Below are 26,643 nucleotides of genomic sequence, written 5' to 3'. Positions count from 1 at the left end.
ATGCTGCCAGAAAATCTACTAAGGGGACTAATCTCTCAAGACTGGCCTCCGGTATTGGTCGAAAAGCCACTTCGGTGCCAAATAACAGTGATCCGGCAGGGAACAACCGAACTGCCGGCGCTGCGACTCTCCTCAGAGAGTCGCTTCCCAGGAATGATAACATAACCAGAGCCTGGTCAGGGTCCACCACCATAGGGAGGACCCCTAGAAATATGGGTGGATAAGAACCGAACTGAATTCTCAAACTCTTTTCTATAGTGAGAAGGACCCAATGAGATATATCTGGCAGTTGCTTACTCTACTCTACTAAGGGGACCAATCTCTCAAGTCTGGCCTCTAGTATTGGTCGAACAGCCACTTCGGCCCTGTAATGGTGAACCGATAGGGAAAACCGAACAAACCATCAGGGAACAAACGAAATGGCAGTGTGTGTATATATATATATATATATATATATATATATATATATATACTATATTCAGTATATATATGCCTGTGGACAAAGAAACAATAAATAGACCAGATGCAAGATCACACAGAGCGCTTGTCTGTTTTCAGGTGTGCTTTATAGTTTCCTGGTCAATGACGTCACCCGCCTATGACGTTTTGTCTCTCCATTGGACTGATTATACACGTGCTTCACGACGCAATCACGCAGGGGCATTCCCACAGCGTCTTGCCGCAGCTTGAGTTCCCTTGAAAGGGAACATACAAGCAAGCCCAATCCAGGTTATAAAAAGTAATGCAAAATTAACGTAACATTACTTTCAATAAAAAGTAACTAACGGCCTTAGTTACTTTTCTTTAGGTTGTAATGCAATATTGTAACACATTACTTTTAAAAGTAACTTTCTCCAACACTGGTTGCAACTCTCCACAATTCACAGCTTGTCAGCACTTTTCAAAATCCAATAAATTATGACTGGATAAAGTTGAGTCACTCTGCATATTACAGAATAAAATCGTGTTCTAGTGTTTCAAATTGACATTTTAAAATGCTTGTAACATAGTACAACCGGCTGCTTAAAGAGTGTGTAATTAGGGTTATAGGCAAGGCAAGGCAAGTTTATTTATATAGCACATTTCATACACAGTGGCAATTCAAAGTGCTTTACATGGAAGAAATTAAAATAATCAAAAGAAATCAGAATAATTAAAACGGTTTAGAATAAAAAAAATCATCATAATAAAAATAAAATACAGTATCAAAAATAGAATGAAGTACAGTAGTCGGCACAGTGCTCATTCAGTAAATGCAATCAATATAAATAAAAACAGTTAAAAGTAAAAATAAAATAAAATAAAGTAATACCCCTATTATAGGATGATTATTATGATTATTTGATTTACTAGTAGTGTTTTGTTAATTACTCAAGTTAACTGTGTAATTGGAAGTTCACATCTTATATTGCAAAGAAATATCTAACTTCTGTCCTGTTCTCATTTTTCTTTTCCTCACTTGCTTCATCCATGACCTCTATGGTCTATTTTCTCGCTCTTAGCTTTTTCTAATCTTCCTTCCTATTCCCCCCCCTCTCTCTCTCTCTCTCACACACATACACACACACACTCTGTCACTCACTCATTAATGCAGCCCAATAGACAGCCCTCCTTAAGAAGGCAGAAAATTGCCTTACATAACGAAACTCCCACTATATGAAAATACAAATGTGCACTGGTGACTGAAGCAGAAAATAAGACTATTGCCCATCAAAAGTAGTACTGCATTTGGTATGAATAATTATAAAGCATGTGATGCAGCCAGTGAGGAAAATCTGAGTGCTGAAAGCAAAGCAACTTTTTATTTACTCAAAATGAGGGATTATTTTCAGAAAAAAAGGCAGCACTGGCGTCAAGGAATTACAGTTTATAAGAGCTCCACCTTTAGACATGTGGATCTAAAATTATCAAGTAAGTCTTTGTACAATGACAATTTGAAAGTTTACAATTAGTTGTCACTTGCAGGTTATGATTACTTAAATGTGAAGTGACACTTTTGTGAATAATTGTGAATAAATGTGAATAATCACTATTGTGAATAATTGGCTATTGGTATTGGTGGGAAAATGTAGTATATTTGCATCTCTAGATTTAATGTTTTGTTTTTGTTTTGTATTTTTGCTGTCCAGACTTTCAAAAACACATCTGTAGAAAATCTGGCAGTCTAAAAATAGCGCCAGTACCTCTTTTTCCCTCTCTGTTAATAAATGTCTGGGGTAATCCTCAAGGTTCTGTCCTGGGCCCCATTCTGATATGTTTTTTTTTCTTCTACAACTCCACTGCGTACTGTTCATCAAAAAATGTATTACTGTGTTATTAACACAGGATAATGGTGTGGCTGCAGAAAACACTTTTTTAATATCATTCAGCACCTTTTTAAACTGCCCAGAGAAACACTGGGAAGTTTCTGATCAATGTTGTGTCCAAATGTTGTCAATTCATCATTCCACTTAGGGATGAGTGTTTGTGTTAAGGTTTGGTTGAGTCTATTTGCATGTGTGTGTGCGTATAAAAGGATGAGTGGGTTAGGTTTGTGTGTGTGTATTATCGATCAGACCTCTGACCACATCATAGCCACAGAACCCTGCTCAGATACCATTAATCTCGGTGCTCCGAGTTCTCAAATGGCAGCTGGCAGCCCCAGCTCCAAACCCAACCATTTCTCTTCATTAGCTCGGCTCACTCTGAGACGCCATGTGGAGGAGTAATCATTTACCATTATTCTAGTTATGAAACTCGCACACAGCTGACGTTGGCCTTTATTGAATAGAGGCCATCAAAAGATCACCAGCCATTGATTAAGCCAATATTAAAGTCATTCAAATGCGGATCTGTATGTCAAACAACAGCAAGTGAAAAGAGATGGCATTCTGTTCAAATGCCGGAGAGGAGAATTTGACATGATGAATTAAAATAGTTGAAGTTACCTCAGAAAGAGACGTGCTGTTCCATATTTTCCGCTTAGATTAAGACATGCAATATTTTGCTCTCAGTCATTTTAAGACAAACAACCATTGATCATTTTGCATTTGATGGTTTTATTATTTTTTTTTATCATTTTTTCATCATAGGAAATCTGATAGAGACCTTGTCTCTGGTGGCCAACGGGAAATGTAATATTAACTTTTCGCAAAACTGATGGTCCTGCTGCACTGTTCGGATCTCTTCTTCTTTATGGAAATATCAGTGCTATATGTGTAACGCTGCAGTCAGCAGTTTTGCTCGGAACTTTAGTATTGCAGCAAACACATTCTTTAATAAATCACATGGAAATGTGGCCAAAACATGCAGGTAATTTTTCAACAGGAAAAAAGATAAAAGATGGAATTTGTAAGTTAATGGATAAATAAAATGTACATTTGTTTAAACTGTACTGGAGAGGCCTGCCTCTTTGCAGCGAAAATAGAGCAAGAATGACTAATGGCTTAAAATTACTCTATGGATTTTGAGGGCCACCGTTATGGAAGCAGAATTTAATATAATGACACCAAAAGCAGTTAATTATGCTTGAGTTAATGAGTCGCATGATTGACGGCCAGCACCGGGCAGTCCATCACACCTTTATAGGTACATTTGTCATTCATTTCCTTCCTAGTTCCTCTGTCATTTGCATTCCAGGCCGTTAAACGTGACCCCTTTTGCCCCCTCTTTTACCAACATTTGTGCTTTTTATCTGATGAAGTGCAGCCTTTTAAACAGCCCTTATGTCCGTCAGAAGATGAGGCCCTTTATGCCGCCAGCGCAGTGCATCATGGGAGGGCTGACCCAAGACTGCCAGCTTAGCTTTTTTCAACTTTTTAACATCGCATGTCTCTTCATTCCTGTTTTTCTTTTTACTCTCTCACCTATTCTTCCCTCGAGTCGGTATATTTCTGTTTTTCTCTCAGCTATTTATTTATTTGTCAATGGGCAGGTGAAATGGGGCTCTGTAAGTAGCGTTGGTAGTGTGAGGAGAGTCCAGAGGAGATGGCAGGTGATGTGCTCCAGGGGTCCAACAGGGGAACTGAGGTGTTTGGGACAGTCTAATGGTGTTTTTATGTACCCGGGCAGAGGGGAGGCTCCAGGCTGGGGAACGTGGGAGAAAGAGAGAGGTTTTTTTTTTTTTTGGAAGGAGGTAGCATAAGGTCTGGATGTGACGCTTGGGAGACTGTGAGCATGCTCAGATGTGTCACTTCTGATTATGTCCTCTCTCTATAATGGGAAAAAAAGAGAGACAGGGAGAGAAAGGGAGAGAAGAAAAAAAGGGTAAAACAGAGGTGTGATCGTCTTAGGAATTGCTATGATGCAAAACAATTTTCTTTCGCCTTTTCAGATGTGTAATAACAGTCCTTGTCAGATCTGTCCAGACACTGGAGCCATTGTCTCTTGTCCCATTTAAATGACAAAGTAAATCTGCACATTGAACAAAAAAAAGATTCTTAATCAATGTTTTTGTTTTCAAGTAAAAACCTATGTAAATACACTATACTTTATATAATATATCTTGAATTAAGAATAAACCCTTTTTTCCCCCTAACTTTTTAAAGCATTTTTTTCTTTTCTTTTAAGCATACAGCAAAGGCCCTTGCACACTGAGTCCGGAATTTGCATCCAAAAATGTATTAAAAAATAAATACGACCTCACGTTATGTCAATCACGCTTGCACACTGCCTCCGAAACTTTCGTCCGTCTTAAAAAAAAATCGAATCGGGTTCGATTTTCTGCGTTTTTTGCATCCGTAGCAAGCAGTTTGAATGGAGTTTGAATGGTGTTTTGACAATTCAGAGCCACTGAATAACTAATATGAAAAAACACATACAAAAATTTCAGACTTTAAGGGATACTCCACTTTTTTTGGAAATAGGCTCATTTTACAATTCCCTCAGAGTTAAGCAGTCGTCGAGTTTTACCGTTTTCGAATGTATTCAGCTGATTTTCTGATTTTTAGAGGAATATCAGTAACCAGACAGTTTCATTGAAGTCTCATTGACTTCCAAAGTATATTTTTTTTCCTACTATGGAAGTCATTGAGACCAGAAACTGTCTGGTTACTGATATTCTTCTAAATATAAGAAAATCATCTGAATACATTCGAAAACGGTAAAACTCAACTGTTTAACTCTGAGGGAGTTGTAAAATGAGCCTATTTTTAATTTTTTTTAAAGTGGAGTATCCCTTTAAATCTTATAAAATTTTGAGGTTTAAAAAAAACGTTTGGCAGTCAGTTAAGAAAAATACATTTGTTAAAGTTACATTCTGTGAAAACATCCTGCCAAAATACTTTTTTAAGCTCTTTTTTTCATCTTTAGAGATGGTTTTTTAGCTCTGTTTGTACTTATAGTGTTGGCAGGAGTCTTTCCCTTGAGGCCTGCCTCTTCCTATTGTATTAGCAGAGAAAGAGATTAAGTCTAAATTTGCAGTCTGAACGGAACGGGCGGAAAATGAACTCTTGCCTCACTTTGATGTCCAGAAGTCCCTTGCCATGGTAACAGCAAGCTGTTTTTTCCCCTTGTTCAGGAGATTACATGGGTTGTTGCTCCATATGACCCCGCTGGTCAAACGGCCATTGCGGGCCTTGCAGAACTTAATAGAGTTTAAAATGTACTCACCCACTTTGCCATGAGGCGCAAAACCTGTGAGAAGGGTCTTTCTTTCTTTCTTTCTTTCTTTCTTTCTTTCTTTCTTTCTTTCTTTCTTTCTTTCTTTCTTTCTTTCTTTCTTTCTTTCTTTCTTTCTTTCTTTCTTTCTTTCTTTCTTTCTTTCTTTCTTTCTTTCTAAACGCTACAATTTCATATATGTACAGCATTTTTTTCTGTATATGAATATGGATATTTATTTAAAGGAGAACTCCGGTCAATTTTAACATTGAGCTCTTTTTTTTTTTTTTTGTACATTTGGAGTGCTGTCAGTACAGACAAAAACGACAAAAATTGGTGTTACCTACACCGTGTTATCCTCTTTTTAAAATTTGCACCCTGTTGACTTCAATGGGGCATGTTCTAAACCTGCTTTTAGCGTCTTAACATCCTTGATTTGTCATTATGAGTGCACAGCCATGTGATTGGTGTTATTAAGAGTGAGCACGGTCAACCTGACTGCAGTAGATGTGAAAGATCATAAAAATGATGTTAATTCAGCCAGCTCACATACCTGTATTTACTTCCTGTTTTCGGTCGAAGTCCACTGTAGTCGATTGTCGAGTTTGAGCACGCGATCATTATTAACTAAGTAACAGAGACTCAGACTGTCAGCTGTCAGCCGATGACGCTGTGTGGTGTTCTGAAAATATCAGCTCAAATGGATAGTTCATCCGAATCAGATGCTGAACACCAATGATCGCGCGCGCGAAATCGACAATCGACTATTGTGGACTTCGACCAAAAACAGGAAGTAAATACAGGTATGTGAGCTGGCTGAAATAACATCATTTTTATTCATATCTTTCACATCTACTGCAGTCAGATTGACCGTGGTCACTCTTAATAACACCAATCACATGGCTGTGCACTCGTAATGACAAATCAAGGATGTTAAGAGGCTAAAAGCAGGTTTAGAACATTTTTGTCGTTTTTGTCTGTACTGACAGCACTCCAAATGTACTAAAAAAATTAGCTCAATGTTAAAACTGACCGGAGTTCTCCTTTAAATGTGATTTAATTGTTCTCAAAACTCATAAGACGTGTAAACTTTTCAGCCCCTTCATTTTCCCCTCAAAGAAACAAAAACAAGCCGAAGATGGCTTACAACAAGTGGACTTGGCAACTATGATTCTGATATGATGATTCGGTGCTCAGTAAACATTTCTTATAATTTATCATCAATGTTCAAAACAATGATAAGCAAATGTGCTGCTTCATACTTTTATGGGAGCTGTGATACATTTTTTGTACCTTAAATACTTTAGGTTTAATGTAGTTAGTTACTCATCGCTAGTAGCTGAGGATTGCAGCGACATACATTTTCAAAAGGGTAGCTTGATGAATGAATTAAATTATGATAAGTCTGTATCTTGGTAAGCTACAGTTTCAGAGTAGCTTCCTCAACATTGTTCATTAGATCCTCTCCTCAAACCCCTTCAACTTTAACCTGCACCTCTCCAAGAGGAGAAAAAGTGATAGTGTGAAAGAGCAGGCGTTTTTTTCACATTTACTCAGAGGTTTACCTGCTGTTTTTCTATAAAAAGGATGCCAGCTGTTTAGATCCACACACAAAAGATACAATCAACACAAATAGTGGAGCAGTAACACAGTTTCCTGCCTCCCCACATGGCTCCAAGTGGAGGCAGCCTGCCGGAAAATCACCTGTTTAGATGACAAACACTGCAATCCCCTGCAATCCGCACATTCTCCATGTCTCCTTCCTGCTGCCCCACCAGTAACAGAGTCTTTATCTGCCCCGCTGTGCTGCTGAGTGTTTTATAATGGGCTTAAATGCTATTGATCGAAATGGTAAACAATAACTGGACTTTTCTCCATATATGCCAAAATATAAAAATGACAGTCTAGGCTCTTTTTTGTATTTACTTGACCTGCTTAGGTTCTTAGATAAATAACCTTAAAGGAGTAGTTCAAAACTTTTGCTGATAATTTACTCACCCCCATGTCATCCAATATGTCCGTGTCTTTCTCTCTTCAGTCGAAAAGAAATTATGTTTTTTGATGAAAACATTCCAGGATTTTCTCCAGATAATGGACTTCATTGGGAACCAAATGGTTCAAGGTCCAAATGAGAGTTTCGGTGCAGCTTCAAAGGGCTTTAAACGACACCAGACGATGAATAAGGGTCTTTATGTGTCCATTAAATGGAGAAAATCCTGGAATGTTTTCATCAAAAACCTTAATTTCTTTTCAACTGAAGAAAGAAAGACGTGGACATCTTGAATGACATGGGGATGAGTAAATTATCAACAAAAGTTTTTTTTTTTTTTTTTTTTTTTTAAGTGAACTTCTCCTTTAAGATCATTGATTGCATTATTTTGGTGTACATTAAGGTGTACATATCCTCAAACTGAAAATTATAAAGATTCTGTCTCATACCAATATATGCTATGACCGAAAACGGCTTGTTAGCTACTTTTTACAATAACAATAGCAATTTACAATAACTGGGTTATAGCTAGGTAGTAACCCTAAACCTAACCTTAACCTATGTATAGTGATTACCAGTACTGTCTACACTGTTAATGTAAAACAAAATATAGCCCCGATAACTGACCAATATTCAAAAGGATGCTGTTTTGTCTAAATAAAAGGGAAAAAAAGAGCTAACAATTATAAATTCACAGCATTATAAAGTACAGTATGAAAATGTATATTCATTTGCTAAAGATTGCATTTAACTGTGAGTGTTAGAAAATGACAAAGATAATCAAAATGTAAAAATAAAAATAAATGAACATGCACTATTAGAAGTATTCAATATCAGCAGCTACCGATTTTTTTTATAAGAATACAAAAAAAAAAAATAGATCTTAGTTTGATGTTTATGTGCATGAGACCATATTTGGGACAGGGTGTACACCTTTAAGATACTTGCTCGGAAACAATGTTTGCCTTTCCTTTTAAGTTAAGCTTGGAAATGAACTAAAGCAGATTCAGATGTCAGTGGATCACTAAAGATGATCCTATATCTATAAGCTGATGTAATTCATTGGACTTCTTATCATTCCAGGAGAACGTGTTTCATCTTCTCCGTCAAAGTGAGAGGGAAGGGGAAAGAAAGAGAGAGTGTTTGCCCTCAGATAGGGTGAGAGGATTATCTATGATTTCAATCCCTGCTTGATATTGCCATCCTTGTCCATCTCTCTCTCTCTCTCTCTCTCGTGCGCTTTCTCTCTGCATCTCGCCCCTCTCAGAAATACATGTTTTTATTATCTGAAGATGTTAGCCCAAGATAAGATGCTCTCTACACAGGCACCTTTCCTGCAATCACAAAGCTATTCTCCTTTTCTGTTTAACAGCATAAGCACTCACTGTGTCACTGGGTTACTCTGCAAGGAAATCACAAGCAGTTTGAAATTATACTAATGCACAAGGATAAAAAAAAGGCTGAGCGTATTTGTTTTTAAGTAACATCTCCATGTTGCCTCTGCATGCAGAAGAATCATTTGCAAATCTCTTGACAAATGCTAAAGATGAAAGGCTGAAATGTCCTGAAGTCTTTGAGAGCTTTTACCGCTCACAATAGCCACATGGTGAGGCATTGAGGAGCTAAAATCGTTGCCCTTAACATTTTGGGTCGCTGATATTATCAACCGGCACTTGACTTTTGCAGAAGGACAAAGAAATGCCGGCCACAAAGAGGCGATTTCTGTGATTAGTGATAAAAAAGGGTGACTTTCAGTCCAGGGGACATAGTATCAATCTCAGCCAATTTTAGGCCACCAACATGAAATATGATTTCATAAGACAAATGCGGTGTCATTCTTAATGTGCTTAACCTTTACTGTCAATGAAAAAGTATTGATCGCTCCGTGGTATTTTCTCATCATTTGATTTCAGAGCCTGGTAATATATGATGGTGTGATAAGATGAAAGATGAATGGCAGCTGAATGCTCTCACTTTAACAAAGCTGAATGGCCCCTGCTGAGAGATGGGGGGTGCGGACTGCGGACAGAGGAGACACGAATGTAGGCTAAATATTTGTTAGAGATGGATACTTCTTTAGTTCCTCCTGATACTTCTTTAGTTCACCCCAAAATCAAAATTATGGCATCGTTTACTCACCCTTGTGTCATTCCGAATCTTCTTTCTCTAAGAAATAAAAAGGAAATAGAATAGAATGTTCTGGTCATGCTTTTACATAGCATGTAAATAAATGATGATTCGCAATGACATTCATTGACAATTTTGTTCCAAAAAAGAACAAATCATTCGTGAAATGCTACTTCATTCATAAACTCTTATCAACATGGGGGGTCAGTAAGATTTTTGTAAAGAAATTAATGCTTTTTTTAGCAAGGATGCATTAAATTGAAAAAATAAATAAATAAATAAAAATCCAAAAAAAAAAATAAAAAATATCACAGTTTCCACAAATATATTAGGCTGTTTTCAACATTGACAATTGAGCTTTTTCTTGAGCACCATCAGCATATTAGAGTGATTTCTGAATGATTATGTGACCCTGAAAAGTATTGATGCTGAAAATTCAGCTTTGCCATTACAGGTATAATTTACATTGTAAAATAGAAAACAGTTATTTTAATCAGTTACATGCAGCATTAGTGAGCATAGGAAACTTTTGAATGGTAGTGTGTGTCCTTTTTAAAGCTTAAAGCTTCACCCACTTTATTATTACAAATTTTTTGTTGATGTTCCACAGAAGAAAGTCGCTGTTAAGGGGAATAAATGATGTAATTTTAATTAAGTGTGAATTCTCCCTTTAAGGCGCAGTGGCATCAAAAATATCATCACCGCACACCTGTGAACTCTTGTTCTGACAGCATCTTTTGGGATTATACGCTTTGTGATTCGTAGCAAAAGCAAACTCAGAACTTGTCAAAAAAGAATAGCAATTTGATTTCAGAAATAACCTGCTGTCTATATCACTGTTGACTGCCATTAGGTTATGCAGTTTTTTTTACTCTTTCTGTCTGCTGTCACCACGCCTGCTCTCCTACGTCTGCTCTCAGTGCTGTTTCCATTACTGCCTCATAGTGATGAGTAATTGGGGACTCTGTGTGCAGTCCTGCGTGAGCTCTTGATCTACTTAAAGAACCTAATAAGCCTGTATTCTGCAGCCCTGCAACCAAATAAGCACTGCATTCACCCGGCTTATTAGGAGGTTAGCTTGATTTATTCAGCTGTGCGTTTGTATGTGTGCTTGTGTGTGTTATCAACATGAGATGAGAGTTTAAAAAAAGAGTAAAAGTTTGCCTGTCTGCCCTATCTATCTATCTATCTATCTATCTATCTATCTATCTATCTATCTATCTATCTATCTATCTATCTATCTATCTATCTATCTATCTATCTATCTATCTATCTATCTATCTATCTATCTATCTATCTATCTATCCATCTATCCATCTATCCATCCATCCATCCATCCATCCATCCACTCAATTATAAGTAATTGAAATCGCTTAAAGGGATACTCCACTTTTTTTTTTTTTTGGAAATAGGCTCACTTTACAACTCCCCCAGAGTTAAACAGTTGAGTTTTACCATTTTCGAATCCATTCAGCCGATTTTCCGATATTTAGAAGAATATCAGTAACCAGACAGTTTCTGGTCTCATTGACTCTCATTGAAACTGCCTGGTTAAAGAGATTCCTCTAAAAATCAGAAAATCGGCTGAATGGATTTGAAAAAGGTAAAATTTGACTGTTTAAATCTGGGGGAGTTGTAAAATGAGCCTATTTCCAAAAAAAAGTGGAGTATCCCTTAACACATGACTACTGCAGTCTCAAAATTATTCAACCCCCTGAATAGAATCCCTCACAATAGCACAAATTTGCAAAACAAGTGTTGTCTCAAGCACACCTGATGCAACTAATCAAGGGCTTCATTAGTTGCACCAGGTTTTCTTGAGCTAAAACACATGAAATATTAAAGGCAAAAGTTAAAGGAACAGTGGTTACACTACCTGGATGGGCCAGAAAAATGAAACTATCAACGGCTGCAAACCGATTTCTGACAAGGCAGGTTCAGAAAAACCCTTGCAAAAGACCTGCAGCAAGATTTGGTGACAACAGGCAGAGGCTTCAGCTTGCACAGTAAAGCACATAGGAAACGCATGCCAGAACTCCAAGACCCAAACGCAAAGAAAAGTCAACTCCAATTTGCTCAAAATCAGATAAATAATCCCAGGTTTGGGGATTCTGTTCTATGGAGCGATGAAAGAAAACTCTAATCAAAAAGGAACTTTTCAGCCCTATGGATCATCATTACGTGTGGAGTAAGAAGAATGAATCATGTTAAAAGAACACTATGTCTGTTAAGCATGGTGGGGCTCTGGGGTTGCTTTGCGTCCTCTGGCACTGGAAACCTGAAGCGTTTGGAAAGCGAGATGGATTCCTTGAAGTATCAAGAAATCCTTGGAGAAAACGTCATGCTGTCGGTGTGGAAGCTGAAGCTTGGACGTCATTGGACCTTCCAACAGGACAATGATCCCAAGCATACCTCAGATTCCACCGATGCTTTGTTGCAGACTAAGTCCTGGAAGATTCTACAGTAGCCATCACAGAAACCTGACTTGAACCCCTAGAAAACTATTGGGATATGAAGAAGGCAGTTGGAGCAGACAAACACAAGAACATTACTGAACTGGAGGACATTGCTCATGAGGAATTTCCTCAGAAACGCTGCCAGAAGCTGGTGTCTGGTTGAGAATTTTTGAATTAATGAGAACACTGTCCACAAGTGGCCCTCATTTAATCAGAAACATGTCTTCAATTTTGTCCTCTTATTCCTCTTCCTCTCTGCCTCTGTTCTTCTTTCCGGCTGTTGACCCTGTTTGTTTCCTTGTTGTTCTTCCATTGTCAAATTTTGTAACACTGAGTTGTGCTCTGTCTATGAAGGCTTGGCAAATGATGCTTCATGAGATAAACCTCTAAGCTATCTTAGAGAACTGGAGAACTGGTTAAGAGATCTATAATGTAGAAGTAGAAGTAATGTCTAGATGTTTTGAGAGGTAAAGGAGTAGTTCACCTTTAAAAAAACTTTTGCTGATAATTTAGTCACCCCCAGGTCATCCAATATTTCCATATCATTCTTTCTTCAGTCGAAAAGAAATTAAGGTTTTTGATGAAAACATTCCAGGATTTTTCTCCATATAACGGACTTCAATAGGAACCAAACGGTTCATAGTCCAAAAGACAGTTTCAGTGCAAACTGCAAACTGTTCAAAGGGCTTTAAACGATATCAGACGATGAATAAGGGTCTTATCAAGCGAACCGATCGCTCATTTAAAATGTTTAGAACTCAAAATGAACGAATCTTTTTTCGTGTCATTTGGTTCATTCAACGAACGAAATGAATGAATTGACTCAGGAAAAGATTCATTCATTTTGATGAACGAGTTCGAATAGGAGAGTCACTGACTGTGACCAATAGGAGAATTCTGACTGTAATCAATTTGTCAAATCATTAGTTTATCATTCTGTGTTCTCTTCCTTAGCTCAACCCTCTGGCCAGTCAGGCAGCGGTTGCCGCGGCAGCAGCGATGGGTTCAATTGCCGGGTCACAGGTGTTTGGGAATGCTCTCTCCGGTCTGCAGGGGGTCACTGGACAACTAGTCACCAATGCACAAGGACAGGTACGTGCATAAACAAACCGCACATTTAAAAGATTATGCCCACATGAAATGCACATATAAGCCACATAAATCATAGAACTATAAGACGAAGTACAAGTAGATATGGAGAAGTGTTCTGAAGTGGTGTGAACGTGATATTCGTTATTAGTGTAATGTAACTCCGATATCTAAATCCACTCTTCAGTACTGACCTCCGTGCCCCGTCTTTAGCCATGTTAGAGCGAGCCAGAGAGGGGCGTTTTGTTTAAATGGGACGACAGTGTGGGAGTGCAGGGGATAAAATGCTGACCTTGTCATATTTACGGAGCCGGCTGCAGAATTGTTCCATCAGTATCCAGAGGCTTGAACGATGAGGCTTGTCAGACCAGGGCACTATCTAATGAATCATCTTATCGCAGGTGCGCACCGCTCCCATATTAAAGGAAAGATTGTATAGCCAATGTGCCCTTTCACGCTACAAACAGCATTATTTACCTTAACCCTTGTCTCATCATTCCCCTCCTCGCATTGACACTTTCTCTTCTGTACGATGGAAAGCATTATTTGAGAAATTGCATGCTGGGGGCCACTTTATGTAGCCGACCCACTCTTATTGAAGGCTTTATGGGTGCTTTTAACAGTTTTGGCTGTAAATGTAATAAAAAAAAAATCTAATGACATTTTATATGTAAAAGGAACCATGTGCACAGTGACGGCAGCACAATAAATCGGCTTATCAACTTTTAACGGGGAGGAGAAAATGGTCTCCATATCTTTTGTGGTTGACGTTAAAGGTAAATGATTGATTGAATTGTAAATCATACTCATCTATAACCTAGTACAAACAGGCCACATTACGCAGATATATGTGTAAAAGATACGTTTAGTACACACAAATTTATTTAATATACACTGCCACTCAAAAGATTGCGTTCAGTGCGATTTTTGTTGTTGATTTTTTATATATATATATATATATATATATATATATATATATATATATATATATATATAATATATCATGGTTTCCATAAAAATATTAATCGGCACAACTGTTTTCAACATTGAAAATAAGAAGAAATACTGTATTTCTTGAGCACCAAATCAGCATAAGGATGATATGACACTGAAGACTGGAGTAATGATGCTGACAATTCAGATTTGCATCAAAGGAATAAATTAATTTCTAAAAGATATTGAAATGGGAATCAGTTATTTTAAATTGGAATAATATTTGACAATATTACTGTTCCTTACTGTATTTTTATTCAAATACATGCAGTTTTGGTGAGCATAAAAGTCTTCTTTCAAAAACAACAAAAATATTACCAACCATATACTGCATATAAAATGTGTTATTTTATAAATTTTTATTTAATTTTAATTATTATAAAATTTTGACATATTTAAATATGTATGTTTTTTTTATCTTTTTTATTATTATTATTATTATTATTATATGAGAACATTTTACAAGAAGGTCTCATTTGTTAATATTAGTGAGTTGTTTTATTAGTTTAGATATTAGATAGTAGTTTCTCTCCAAATTGCATGACAATTTTTTTAATAACACGCAATTGGGAGATGTAAAGTCAGAATTGCATGATATAAAGTCGCAATAGCGTGTTATAAAGTCAGACTTGTGAGACATAAACTCACAAAAAAGTCAGAATTAATAAAACGTTTTTTTAAAGAATTTAAAAAAATAAAAATCAACAATGATTGCGACTTTTTATCTCATAATTGCGAGTTGGAAATTCTGACTATATAATAGGCAATTGTGAGTTTATGTCTCATAATTTTTACTTTATAACACGCTATTCTGACCTTATATCTCGCAATTCTGAGAAAAAAAAAACTGAATTGTGAGATGGAAACTCACAATTGTAAAATATAAAGTCACTTATCTCACTTATCACTTATCTAAAAAGTTTTATTCTGTGCCGGATACAAGCTTACATAAGTTAACAAATCTTACCTAATGAAACATTATTGGAATGAAATGAACTTTATTGTCACTTGGTCACAAGTACCAGCGAAATTGGCCATCAACCTGTCCATACAAACATACACTCTCAGAAAAAAAGTTACAAAAGCTGTCACTGGGGCTGTATCTTTTCAAAAGGAACACTTTTGTACCCAAAGGCTGCATATTGGTACCTTAGTAGCACCTAAAATTAACACCTAAAATGTACATATTAGTACCTAAAATGTACTGAACACCTAAAGTTTACATATTAGCTCATGAAATGGACATATTAGCACCTAAAATGTACATATTAACACTTCAAATGTCCATTAGGACCTAAAATGGACACATTAGCTCCTGAAATTAGCATATTAGCACCTAAAATGTAATTATTAGCACCTAAATGTACATATTAACACCTAAAATGTACATATTAGCACCTACATTTTACATATTACTTAAAATGTACATATTGGCACCTAAAATGGACAAAAGTTTACCTTTTGAAAAGGTACAGTGACAGCTTTTCTACCTTTTTGTCTGAGAGTGTATATACGATATGACAAGGGTATTACCAATTATATTTATTTCCATTTTGCGACTATTGTTGGGTCACCACATGAAATAACAAAGGGTTAAGAACTATTGTGTTCAGGTATAACTTTTGATAAATATTCTAAAGATTAATGCACAGTTCTAAACACTGACATTGTGTACTTCAGTGGATGATAAATTGACACTCAAGTGTGTGCATGTGTATGGTAGATGTTACCTAACAAACTGGTACGGCCTTGTCTATACTGAAAGTGCCTGCAGGGCTTGGCTGGACGTATTGGCATGGCGATGCCGTTGATGGGATGCGCTGTGTTTGTAGTGTCGTGGCGGCTGACACTGGCTGACATAATCAGGTCACTGAGACGGTCAAAGCCCAAGGCTACGGGCTCTGCTCTCGACCTTATTACTGAGGCACATTATTCAGTTTGAGCCTGCTAAAACACCCACCACCCTTCTGAGCCTCGTCCCCTGCCCTTCTTTTGCTTTTACCATTAAAATGATACTAATACAGGCCGCAGACGTGGCCAGGGGAACAGCAGATGCTGCCACAGACCCAAAAAAAGAAGAAGAAAAAGGAAAAGGTTGGAGTAAAGGGATGAGGCAATGTGTTGTTTTAGACTGAAGCGCTCTTTGTGCGGATAGGGTGTTGATTTAGCTCGTAGGCGTTAATATTGGCCTGATAAAAAGATTTTGAACACAATTGTGGCCGTGTTGCTTTGAGCATAGTCTATAAGTAGCAGAGTTTTCCCTCAGCTGCCACACAGCTGAATATCACCTCGTTTGGGTCTTAGAAAAGGATGCGCATTATGTTTGTGGACGATTGAGCGTTAAAGGAATAGTTGTTTCAAACCTGTATGAATTTCTTTCTTCCGCTGAACACAAAGGATGGTATTTTGAAGACTGTCGGTAACCAGACAGTCAAAGAACCCCATTGACTTCCATTGTAGGAAAAATGCGCATATGCGACATCAACTTTTTGATTACTGACATTCTTCAAATATCTTCCTTTGTGATCAGCAGAAGAAAGAAACTCATACAGGTTTGAAACAACTTGAGGGCGAGTAAATGATGACAGAATTTTCATTTTGAAGTGAACTATTCCTTTAATGATAACATTTGAAGGAAATAAATAGGAAATGTTACTGTCTCTTAGAATAGGCTTTATGCCGTGCGTCACGTGACCAAACCGGAAAACGGGTCTCATCGCATCCGCTTGTCAGAGAAAGTGTTAACGGCCGTAAGAACTGACTACGATATCTATGGATTTTTAAGGTAATCAGCTAACCTACCTAGTTCACTTTGTTATTGGCGTTTTATTCCATTTAAATATCTAAACGTTACTGTTAAGAAAAAAAATATAAAATGTTCAAATATCAATCTGGACATGTGAGGGACATTGGTTATGCTAGTCTTTGCTCGCTCCTTTTGAGTAAAACCGCAAAAAAATTCATGAAGCACATACAAAAGACCTGAACCGGAAGTGATGCGATCTGTTTTACAGAATGCGGAAGTAAGTTGTGCTATTACACATACCACACATCCAAGCGTGTTTATTACTTAGCCTGATATGTCTCACTGTATGATTTATTTGCCAAATAATAGATTTATGCCAAACGTCACATGAACATACAGGTCTCATTGCATCCACTTGTATGGCAGTATGAACTGATGGCGTTATCTATGGACTTTATTGGACTTTTTATTGTTGGCGTTCTGTTCACTTTAAATATCAAAATGTTTGTGCGAAGAAGAAAAAAATATTAGAAAATGTACATTATAGAACCTTAAAAGGTTCTATCAGCGCTACATATTTGGAACCCCTAAAAGGTTCTGTACAGAACCCCTTTTAAGGGTTCAATAATAAGAACCCTTTAGGAAAAAAGGTTCTATATGAAACGTGTTGGGTTCATTCATTATCATTTGTTTTGTCCTTTCCGGATTAAATATTTCATATTATTGACGAACATCAAGACCCTAAAATGTGTTTATGAATCCATGAGAATGATCACAAAATTCAAGAAATGGGGGTTAGAAAATGTATATATTTATATCATTTTATGTGATTAATCAATATCACACGAAGAGTGCCATTTCAGTTTTTCTCCTCTAAAAAATCAGCATGATTAAAATGTGATATTAAGTTACAACAGTTTAATAAACAATAATTTAATTACAACTACAAAATGTTCCAGAATAGTGTAATATATGAATGAAAAATAGCCTATAAAGAGGTTCCAAAGAGGCCTTTTCTTGTCATTATAGAACCTTTTATTAGCATATAAAGTTCTTTGGAGTTGAGTAAAGAACTCATATATGGAACCCCAATGAACCCTTTTTTCTAAGAGTGTAGATAGCAATCTGCATATTTGACTGACATCACATCAGCAGACATTACAGCAGTATTTGGTAAAACAGTCCACTGTCAAGTCTAGTCATTTGTCTTTTAGAAGGAAAAGAAACTTTTTTTTTTCCTGCTTAGCATCAAATGAGTAGGAAGATCAACGTTTTTCACCACAATGACTTTAGCAGTCTCTTCTGGCCTGACTGATAGCGGGGGCAAAATTCCCATCTCTTTTAAAGGGATACTCCTCTTTTTTTGGAAATAGGCTCATTTTACCACTTCCCCATAGTTACCGTTTTCGAATCCATTCAGATGATTTTCTGATATTTAGAAGAATATCAGTAACCACACCGGATCTGGCCCCATTGACTTTCATAGTTGGAAAAAATATATACTATAGAAGTCAATAAGACCAGAAACTGTCTGGTTACTGATATTCTTCTAAATATCTGAAAATCGGCTGAATGGATTCGAAAATGGTAAAACTCAACTGTTTAACTCTGGAGGAGTGGTAAAATGAGTCTCCCTTTAACACTGTTTGGTTTAAACATCTCCCTCCTTTGAGTTTTTTTAAACTTGGTTTCATCCTTAGTTTAAATCATTCTAATTTTATGTGGGTAAAGAAATAACTAAGTAAATAAATACACACTAAACTACAATACTAAGTGCAAATAGCTCGCCTTGTTGGCAGAGGACACTAACTCCCTCAGGGGGACTTCTGATTGAGACAGACAAAATTATGGAAGACACTAGATTTTCAACAGTAGCAATAGTGTTGGGGTACGGCGCGTTTCCTATCACATTTCAGATCAGTGAGGCATTTATTTTCAATAAAAATTAAGAAAATATTTAAAAAGTGGAAACAACGTGCCTAACGTTTGTTTAATATTTATAATAAAGCGTTTATTGGTTAGGTGTAGGTAACTTTATTAGAGAGGGCTTCATTGTCCCAATAAGATTGCATCCATTTAATAACTTAATAAATATAATCATTTACACTCTATATTATTATTGTATACCGTATAATATACAACAACACTGAGGTGCAAATATTATCTGCCAATATTTCTAAGTATAAATGTCATCAAACTAATACACATCATCACAACATTATGTAGTCAACAGTGTAGTGTATGAACTTAAATAGATGAATAATAAACAAATAAATAAGGGCTGTCAAACTATTAATCACAATTAATCGCGTCCAAAATAAAAGTTAGTGTTTACATAATATATGTGGGTGCAATGTGTATAATTATTTTGTGTATGTATGTATATATATATATATATATATATATATAAATACACACAGCCATGTATATTTAAGAAAAAATATTTATATATATATATAAAATATTAATATTTGTATATAATATAAATTATATATACATCTACATACAGTATATACATGAAAATATTTCTTAAATATGTGTGTGTGTGTGTGTGTTTATATATATATATATATATATATATATATAATAATTATAATCGTTTGACAGCCCTAAAATAAATAAATGTTTTTTTGTTTTGTTTTTTATTATAGTACTATAAATTTAAATGTAAACATTTATTAAACACTAATGAACAGTTTATGCTTGACAATAAAATTATAATTGTCGTATAATTAGATTAATTATATGAATATGCAACATGAATAACATGGATCTAATAGACATTATCTAATAGAAAATTTTTTTTTTGTTATTCAACCATATTGCTAAGCAGTTGATAACTTTGACCAAGAATGTAGTGTTTGACCGTTTCTGATCTGTGTTTTTTGCTCAGTGACGGGTGTTAGAAGTTAGGAATTCTCTCTCAATATGTGTCCCCATCCTATTCCCCTCCAAACAGCGGGCAGTAGGGCAGAAAATGGGCAGGGATATTGCCTGGCGGCCATGGCTAACGCTGAAGATTGGCCTGGCTGCTGGAAGAGATGACATTCCCTGGGAATCACTGCCAGTATAATCCTAATGAGTTCTGCTCAAAGAGGAGAAACAGAGAGAGGGAAAAAAGTAGGAAGGGAGATGAACGCTCACCACAGTGTAAAGCATGTATAAAGTGCAGAAGAACAAAAGCAAGTCTTAAGAACAAGACAATAACAGATGACACAATATATGGACCCTTTAGAATTTACTTCATAGTAATTCTTTTATCTCCTGCCATTTCAGGCAGGTGTTTCTCATGCGGACACATACATGATCAGATTTAAGAGTGTAGCACAGCCTCATGCCGCATTGGTTGACAATGTTTCAGCAGATTGTTTACATCAAACACCCAACGTGATCGAGTCACTGGCAAAGTCCACTTATGTTTCACACGGTTTTACCAAATCAGATGGATTTTTATTTGCTACTTATAAGGATTCATGAGGTACATGTCAAACCTTGGAAGCAATTTACATTTAATTTGTCCTTCAGCATATGTTTTCCGGCTGTTTTAAGACAAACATTGTACAGTACAAAAACAATTTCAACCCACATCAACCTAAAAAACTTAAAGGGATAGTTCTCTCAAAAATGAAAATTCACGATTCGATACTTATTACGATACTGAACACATGATGCGATATTATTGCAAGACATATGGTAAAAGGTTAACGGTTGATTAAAATGCTAAATTCGGTTTGACATTGTGGGTGTAAATGAATAACCTTGGACTAAGGGCTGGTAATCCAATAACCAGGACAATGGTTACACCAGAATAATAATATTGATGATTCTGAAGCTGTAAATACAGAATTAGTTTAGACGAATATGTTTGCACTCTGTCAGTGACGAGATATTTTTAAAATAATGTTGGCAACTTTTTACTGGTAACATAAGACATTTGGCATTATACGGACCCTCAAATATTCCCCCCATTGCATTATTATTCATTATATTCAACATATAGTATAGTAGTTTAATGTAGTGACACTTAAACTCTGTAAACTTGAACTTTTTCTCTAAGAAATCTTCATTTTGGGTGAATTATACACAATAGATTGTGTCACTACACTCAGAAAAAAGGCACAAAAGCTGTCACTGGGACTTTTGTACCCAAAGGGTGCATATTGGTACCTTAGTGGTACAAATATTAGCACCTAAAATGGACACATTAGCACCTAAACTGTGCATATTAACACCTAAAATGTGCTGAACACCTAAAATGTACATATTAACACCTAAAATGTACATATTAGGTCCCGAAATGTACATATTAAGACCTAAAATGCACATGTTAGCACCTAAAATGTACATATTAACACCTTAAATGTATTTATTAGCACCTAAAATGTAAATATTAACACTTAAAATGCACCTAAAATGTACATATTAGCACCTAAAATGTACATATTAGCACCTGGACATATTAGGAACTAAAATGGACATATTAGCTCCTGAAATGTACATATTAACACTTAAGATGTACATATTAGCACCTAAAATGCACATATTAGCTCCTAAAATGTACATATTAACACATAAAATGTACTTATTAGCACCTAAAATGTACATATTAACACTTAAAATGCACATATTAGCACCTGAAATGAATATATTAGCACCTAAAATGTACATATTAGCACCTAAAATGGACAAAATGTTACCTTTTGAAAAGGTACAGCCCCAGTGACCGCTTTTGTACCTTTTTTCTGAGAGTGTATCCATGATATATATTGATGCATTTTTGTATTGCGATATACTGTTACACCCCTCATACCTGTATGTCTTTATTTATTTTGCGGAACATAAAAGAAGAAATTTTAAATAATGTCTAATCTAACGACCGTTAATACGATCAAAAACATAGAATTGGATTCGATTGATTGTTATTCTTTTCTTTTTCTCAAAATATCTTCCACAGAAGAAAGACAGTTATACTGGCAGGTGGCAGAATTGTCATTTTTGGGTGAACTTCTTCATTAATTTTAATTTCTGAATCAGATCAATTTTAATCCTCACTTAGGCTCCATGTAGAGTCGATCAGCTTTGAATTGTCCGTTGTTAATTAGAACGTTTAGATAACCAGCCTTGACATATCCCTATTAAATGATCTGAACAGACTGAGGAGCCATCAAATTAAAATATTAGACACTCTTACATGTAGCAAACAATAACGGTAATCTGCATAATTTACTTTTGCCACAGTGCCTGCTGGGAACCAAAGTACAGCATAATTGATTGCATAATTGAATTAGTGAATGGAATCGAATCTCTAAAACTTCATAATAAAGTGCAGAAAGTCCACTTTTTTTTCTTCTTCTTGAGGTTAGTGCAGTTGCAGTTGTAAGAACAAGGTCCTGTATGCCACAGTAAGCTGAGAGCGCAGTAAACGTGGCTATTCAGAGCAGCCCGGGACAGTATGTAGCTGTCAGCTCGTGTGCTGTATTATTGCTCGTGTTAGAGCAGCCACTTAGTCCAATGAGAGTGAATAATTGAGTGGAACAAGCTCTGAGACAAGACGGCATGCAAATGCCATGTCGGGGGACACGAGCGCCACACCGCACAATAAAATATGCTAAGTGGCAGGAGAGAGGGCCTCGGAGGATTGAGAGGGAGCGATAAAGAGCGACGGAGGGAGGGAGAGAGAGAGAGATAAATTATCTGTCGCTTAATGCGAAGCAACGCAACCAAATGAGCCGTGGTGAGGGTGAATTACACATAGTCAGCCCTCCTTTTTTCCACCGCTCCATCGTCATTATGTCAAAGAGAGGAGGGAACAGGCGGAGGAGAGGAACGGTCAGAGATTATACAGATGCAGAGCTTGTTAGCACAGCTGGGGGTCCGCTAGCAGACGAGGTTAAATTAGACGCGATAGATCAATGGTGCTTTTTCAGTCCAGGTGGACATGTGCGCACACACAGACTAGCAGAAAAGCACTTTTTAACACATTCAGTTCCTCTTTGTTTTTTTTAAATTGTTTTACCCTTTTATTTCTTGACAGTATGTGCTAGACTCGAACTTGCAACTCTCACCTGAGCACCACAGCTCAATGTGTCTGTGTGTACCAGCACTGTATATAGCATGTTCATTTATTCACAAACGTTGTGATGTTCACTTTGAAAAGCCATTAAAACAAATACCGGTGGACAGAGTCATATAGAGAGGATGTGAAAATTATATTTTAATTTTACTTACATTTTAATGTGGGAGTGGCTGTCTTGACTTTAACTTAATATTGAGCTTCTGTTTTCGTTTAAAGGGATAGTTGACTTTGAAATTAATTTTTTATATGTTTTAGCTTACCTCAAGGGCATCCGAGATGTAGGTGTCTTTGTTTCCACAGTATTTTCAATTTTGATATTTTTAGGTCAAACCGTTCGTGTCTATCAATCATATAATGGAGGTCTATGGGGTCCACCTCAAAGAGCATGCACAGAGAAGTCCAAATTAAACAGGATTTAATGACTCGTAAATGTAAGTACACATTGATGGCCTAAGACACGAAACGAGCGGTTTGTGTGAGAAAATGAACAGAATTTATATCGTTTTTACCTCTTGTAACCAAAGCCACAAAGCGCCCGCGCCCTCAGATCACTTGGACATGGCTGTGGTTCATGAGGTAAAAACAATATAAATTCTGTCCATTTTCTCACACAAACCGCTCGTTTCGTGTCTTAGGCCATCAATGTGTACTTACATTTACGAGTCATTAAATCATGTTTAATTTGGACTTCTCTGTGCATGCTCTTTGAGGTGGACCCCATAGACCTCCATTATATGATTGATTCACACGAACGGTTTGACCTAAAAATATCAAAATTGAAACTACTGCTGAAACAAAGACACCTACATCTTGGATGCCCTTGAGGTAAGCTAAAACATATCAAAAGTTAATTTCAAAGTGAACTATACCTTTAAGGCAGATTTTAAAAATGTTGACAAAAATTAGTGTGAAGTCAAGAAATAACCCCCTGCCTCAATGCCAAGTGTAAATACTAAAACAGTATATTTTACTATCATAATGTGACGTTTCAAAAGAACCACATTTCATTGAAATGGAAATCTTTTGTTACATTTAAATCTATTTACTGTCACCTCCTTGCTGAATAAAAGTATTATTTTCTTTTATTAAAAAGTTCGAATTGATCCCATACTTTTGTGGACCTGTGAACATCACCAAGGCCGCTTAATTTTCAACCACCAGGTGCCGGTTGTGTTTCAGGAGGAGACTAGTGCTATCCACCTTTTTGCTATGACCATGAAAATTATGGGGGTAACTTCCGTTTAAACGATCAGTTCCGAAAAGTTCTCTTTATGTTTGCAGTTGTAAGCATTTTCAAAAAGTGTGTACAAAGAGATAGCATCATCTGCTCACCGTTCAACCATTAAAAGGACATTTAAAAGTATATTATAAATGAAATCAGAAGAACAGACTACAAATGCGCAGTATATGTTGTCTGAAAGATCAAAATAATCTGGTGGAAACGAATTCAGCGACTAAAAAAAGCTCTTACCATAGATATTCTTGTTTTGTCATGTCACATTAAAAAACAAAACTGACATAGCACAACCTGATATGAAATGTGTTGTTTCAGTCTTTTTTTTTTAAGTGGAACTTCCCCAAGGAACGAAAAAGGCGGATAAAACTGACTGTATGCTAATCGAATCCATTAAAAATGGCTAAAAAATGTCAAGCCTTGACTAGGACATTTTATTTCCTGACTGAATATCCATTTCCATTTGAAAATTTATATTCGTCAAAGTATCCTAAAAAGAAGTGGGTCACAGGTTCCAAAAAAGTAGCACAACTATTTTCAACATATTGAAATTAAATAATAGGAAATATCTCTTCACCAAATCAGCATATTAGAATGATTTCTGAAGGATCATTTCATCATGTGATGATGAAAACCCAGCTTTGCCAATCACAGGAATTAAAACATAACAGTTATTTTAAATTGTACAAATATTTTACAATATTACACTGTAAAAATGAATATGCTTTATCTAATCAAAACAATTGTGGCAACAGATTACAAGCAATATTATGAATTAAATTGAAAAAATTGGAATTGAGTAATAATTAATCAAATTAATTCCTTAAAAGTTAACCATTTAAAATGAGTAAAACTTACAACAACCAAAAAAAAAAAAAAAAAAAAAAACATAAATTGAAGTCACCATTATGGTGATCAGTGTTTGTTTCAGGTTTGTTTTAAAATGACGGTTTTCTCCTTCAGTGATTCTGCTTGTTAACATCACGTGTCTTCAATGTTGGCAATATAAAATTATGAGTTATTAATCTTTGACGTCTGTATATTTTGTTATGTTTTTTGGTGTAAACGTTACTCATTTTAAATTGTTAACTTTTAAGGAATATTTGATTAATTGTTACTCAATTCTAATTTGTTCAATTTAATTAATAATATTGCTTGCAATCTGTATTCTGTTACCACAATTATATTGATTAGATAAAGCATATTCATTTTTACAGTGCGCTGCTTTTACAGTATTTTTGATTTAAAAAAAATAAATGCAGCTTTGTTGAACAACTTCTTTCAAAAACAAAATCTCACAGACCCTAAAACATTTGAACGGTAGTATAAAGTGTTTTGATCTCATGGTGAGTAATACACTGTAAACATGAATAGGCTTTATAATCAATAAAATTGTGGCAGTAGATTACAAGCAATATTAACAAATTAGAATTGAGTAATCAAATTATTCCTTAAAAGTTAACTATTTAAAATGATTAAAGTTTAAACCAAAAAATTCAACAAAAATATCTGAATAACAGACAGACGTCAAATATTGATTAAGAACTCTTTTTTTAATGTTTTACTCATTTTAAATGGTTAACTTTTAAGGAATTAATTTGATTAATTATTCCTCAATTCTATTGTTAAATTGAATGAATAATATTTTGATATTATTGTGAAGTGTAGTGTATTATGATTATTATTACATGCAAATGTTTTTATTATTATTATTATTATACTCTTACTTGACTCAAGCATTTCGATGTCTTGCATTAATGCATTTCATGAGTATAGTTGTGGTGCTCTGGATGAAAGAGGCTTTAAGTCTTGCAGTTCCACTGACATAAACCCTTGTTGTGTGTCGGCGTTGTGAGGCGTTGAGTCCTTTTCTCCAGCGCTGTTGTTCTACATGGCTCATTGAAGCCGTGGCCTTGAGAGGTAAAACACTGCAGCTACAAAGGGTTACGGCCTTTGATCTGTGACAACTGGAGAAAGGGGGTGCAGAAGACCAGTGAAAAGGATTGTGGGAGGAGGGCGTCCCTTATAGGACCAGAATTATAAAGGGGTGTGTGTGTGTGTGTTTTATTAGGGGACGAGTGGTTGAGAGGCTACGTTATTAACTCGGCCCTTCTCTGCATTTTACACACACTCACACACACACGGTTTTCCTCTGGTCTTATGATAGATAATACAGTCAGTGGTGTGCACCAGCACACATAAAGGTACTCAGAGCCTGACCTTTAGAGAGGAGCAGAGAGCACATTTTGTGTGGGGGGCTTTCATGTGCACATATACTTGTGTCTGTGTGTAGACTATGTACGTTCAGCCTGGTTTGTGGTTCAGTGCAAGTGGTAATGTATGAGTGTGTGTATT

At 36.1% G+C, this 26,643-nt stretch overlaps 1 protein-coding gene across 3 annotated transcripts in view; it reads left to right on the top strand.

Annotated features, from left to right (window-relative positions):
* LOC120475868 (POU domain, class 6, transcription factor 2) overlaps nucleotides 1–26,643 on the top strand; it is a 137,008-nt gene that overhangs the window by 93,615 nt on the left and 16,750 nt on the right. For 2 of the 3 annotated variants that reach the window (XM_039666655.2, XM_039666656.2), the window contains one exon: nucleotides 13,105–13,242. In XM_039666655.2, the coding sequence (XP_039522589.2) occupies nucleotides 13,105–13,242 (138 nt within the window). Of the gene's footprint in view, nucleotides 1–8,650; nucleotides 8,726–13,104; nucleotides 13,243–26,643 lie in introns of all 3 variants that reach the window. The other variant, XM_089125813.1, reaches the window with a different exon arrangement.

The sequence above is a fragment of the Pimephales promelas genome, chromosome 22, assembly GCF_988280905.1.
Source record: "Pimephales promelas chromosome 22, fPimPro1.hap1.1, whole genome shotgun sequence".
Lineage (NCBI taxonomy): Eukaryota > Metazoa > Chordata > Actinopteri > Cypriniformes > Leuciscidae > Pimephales > Pimephales promelas.
This window is presented reverse-complemented; position numbering and strand designations above follow the sequence as displayed.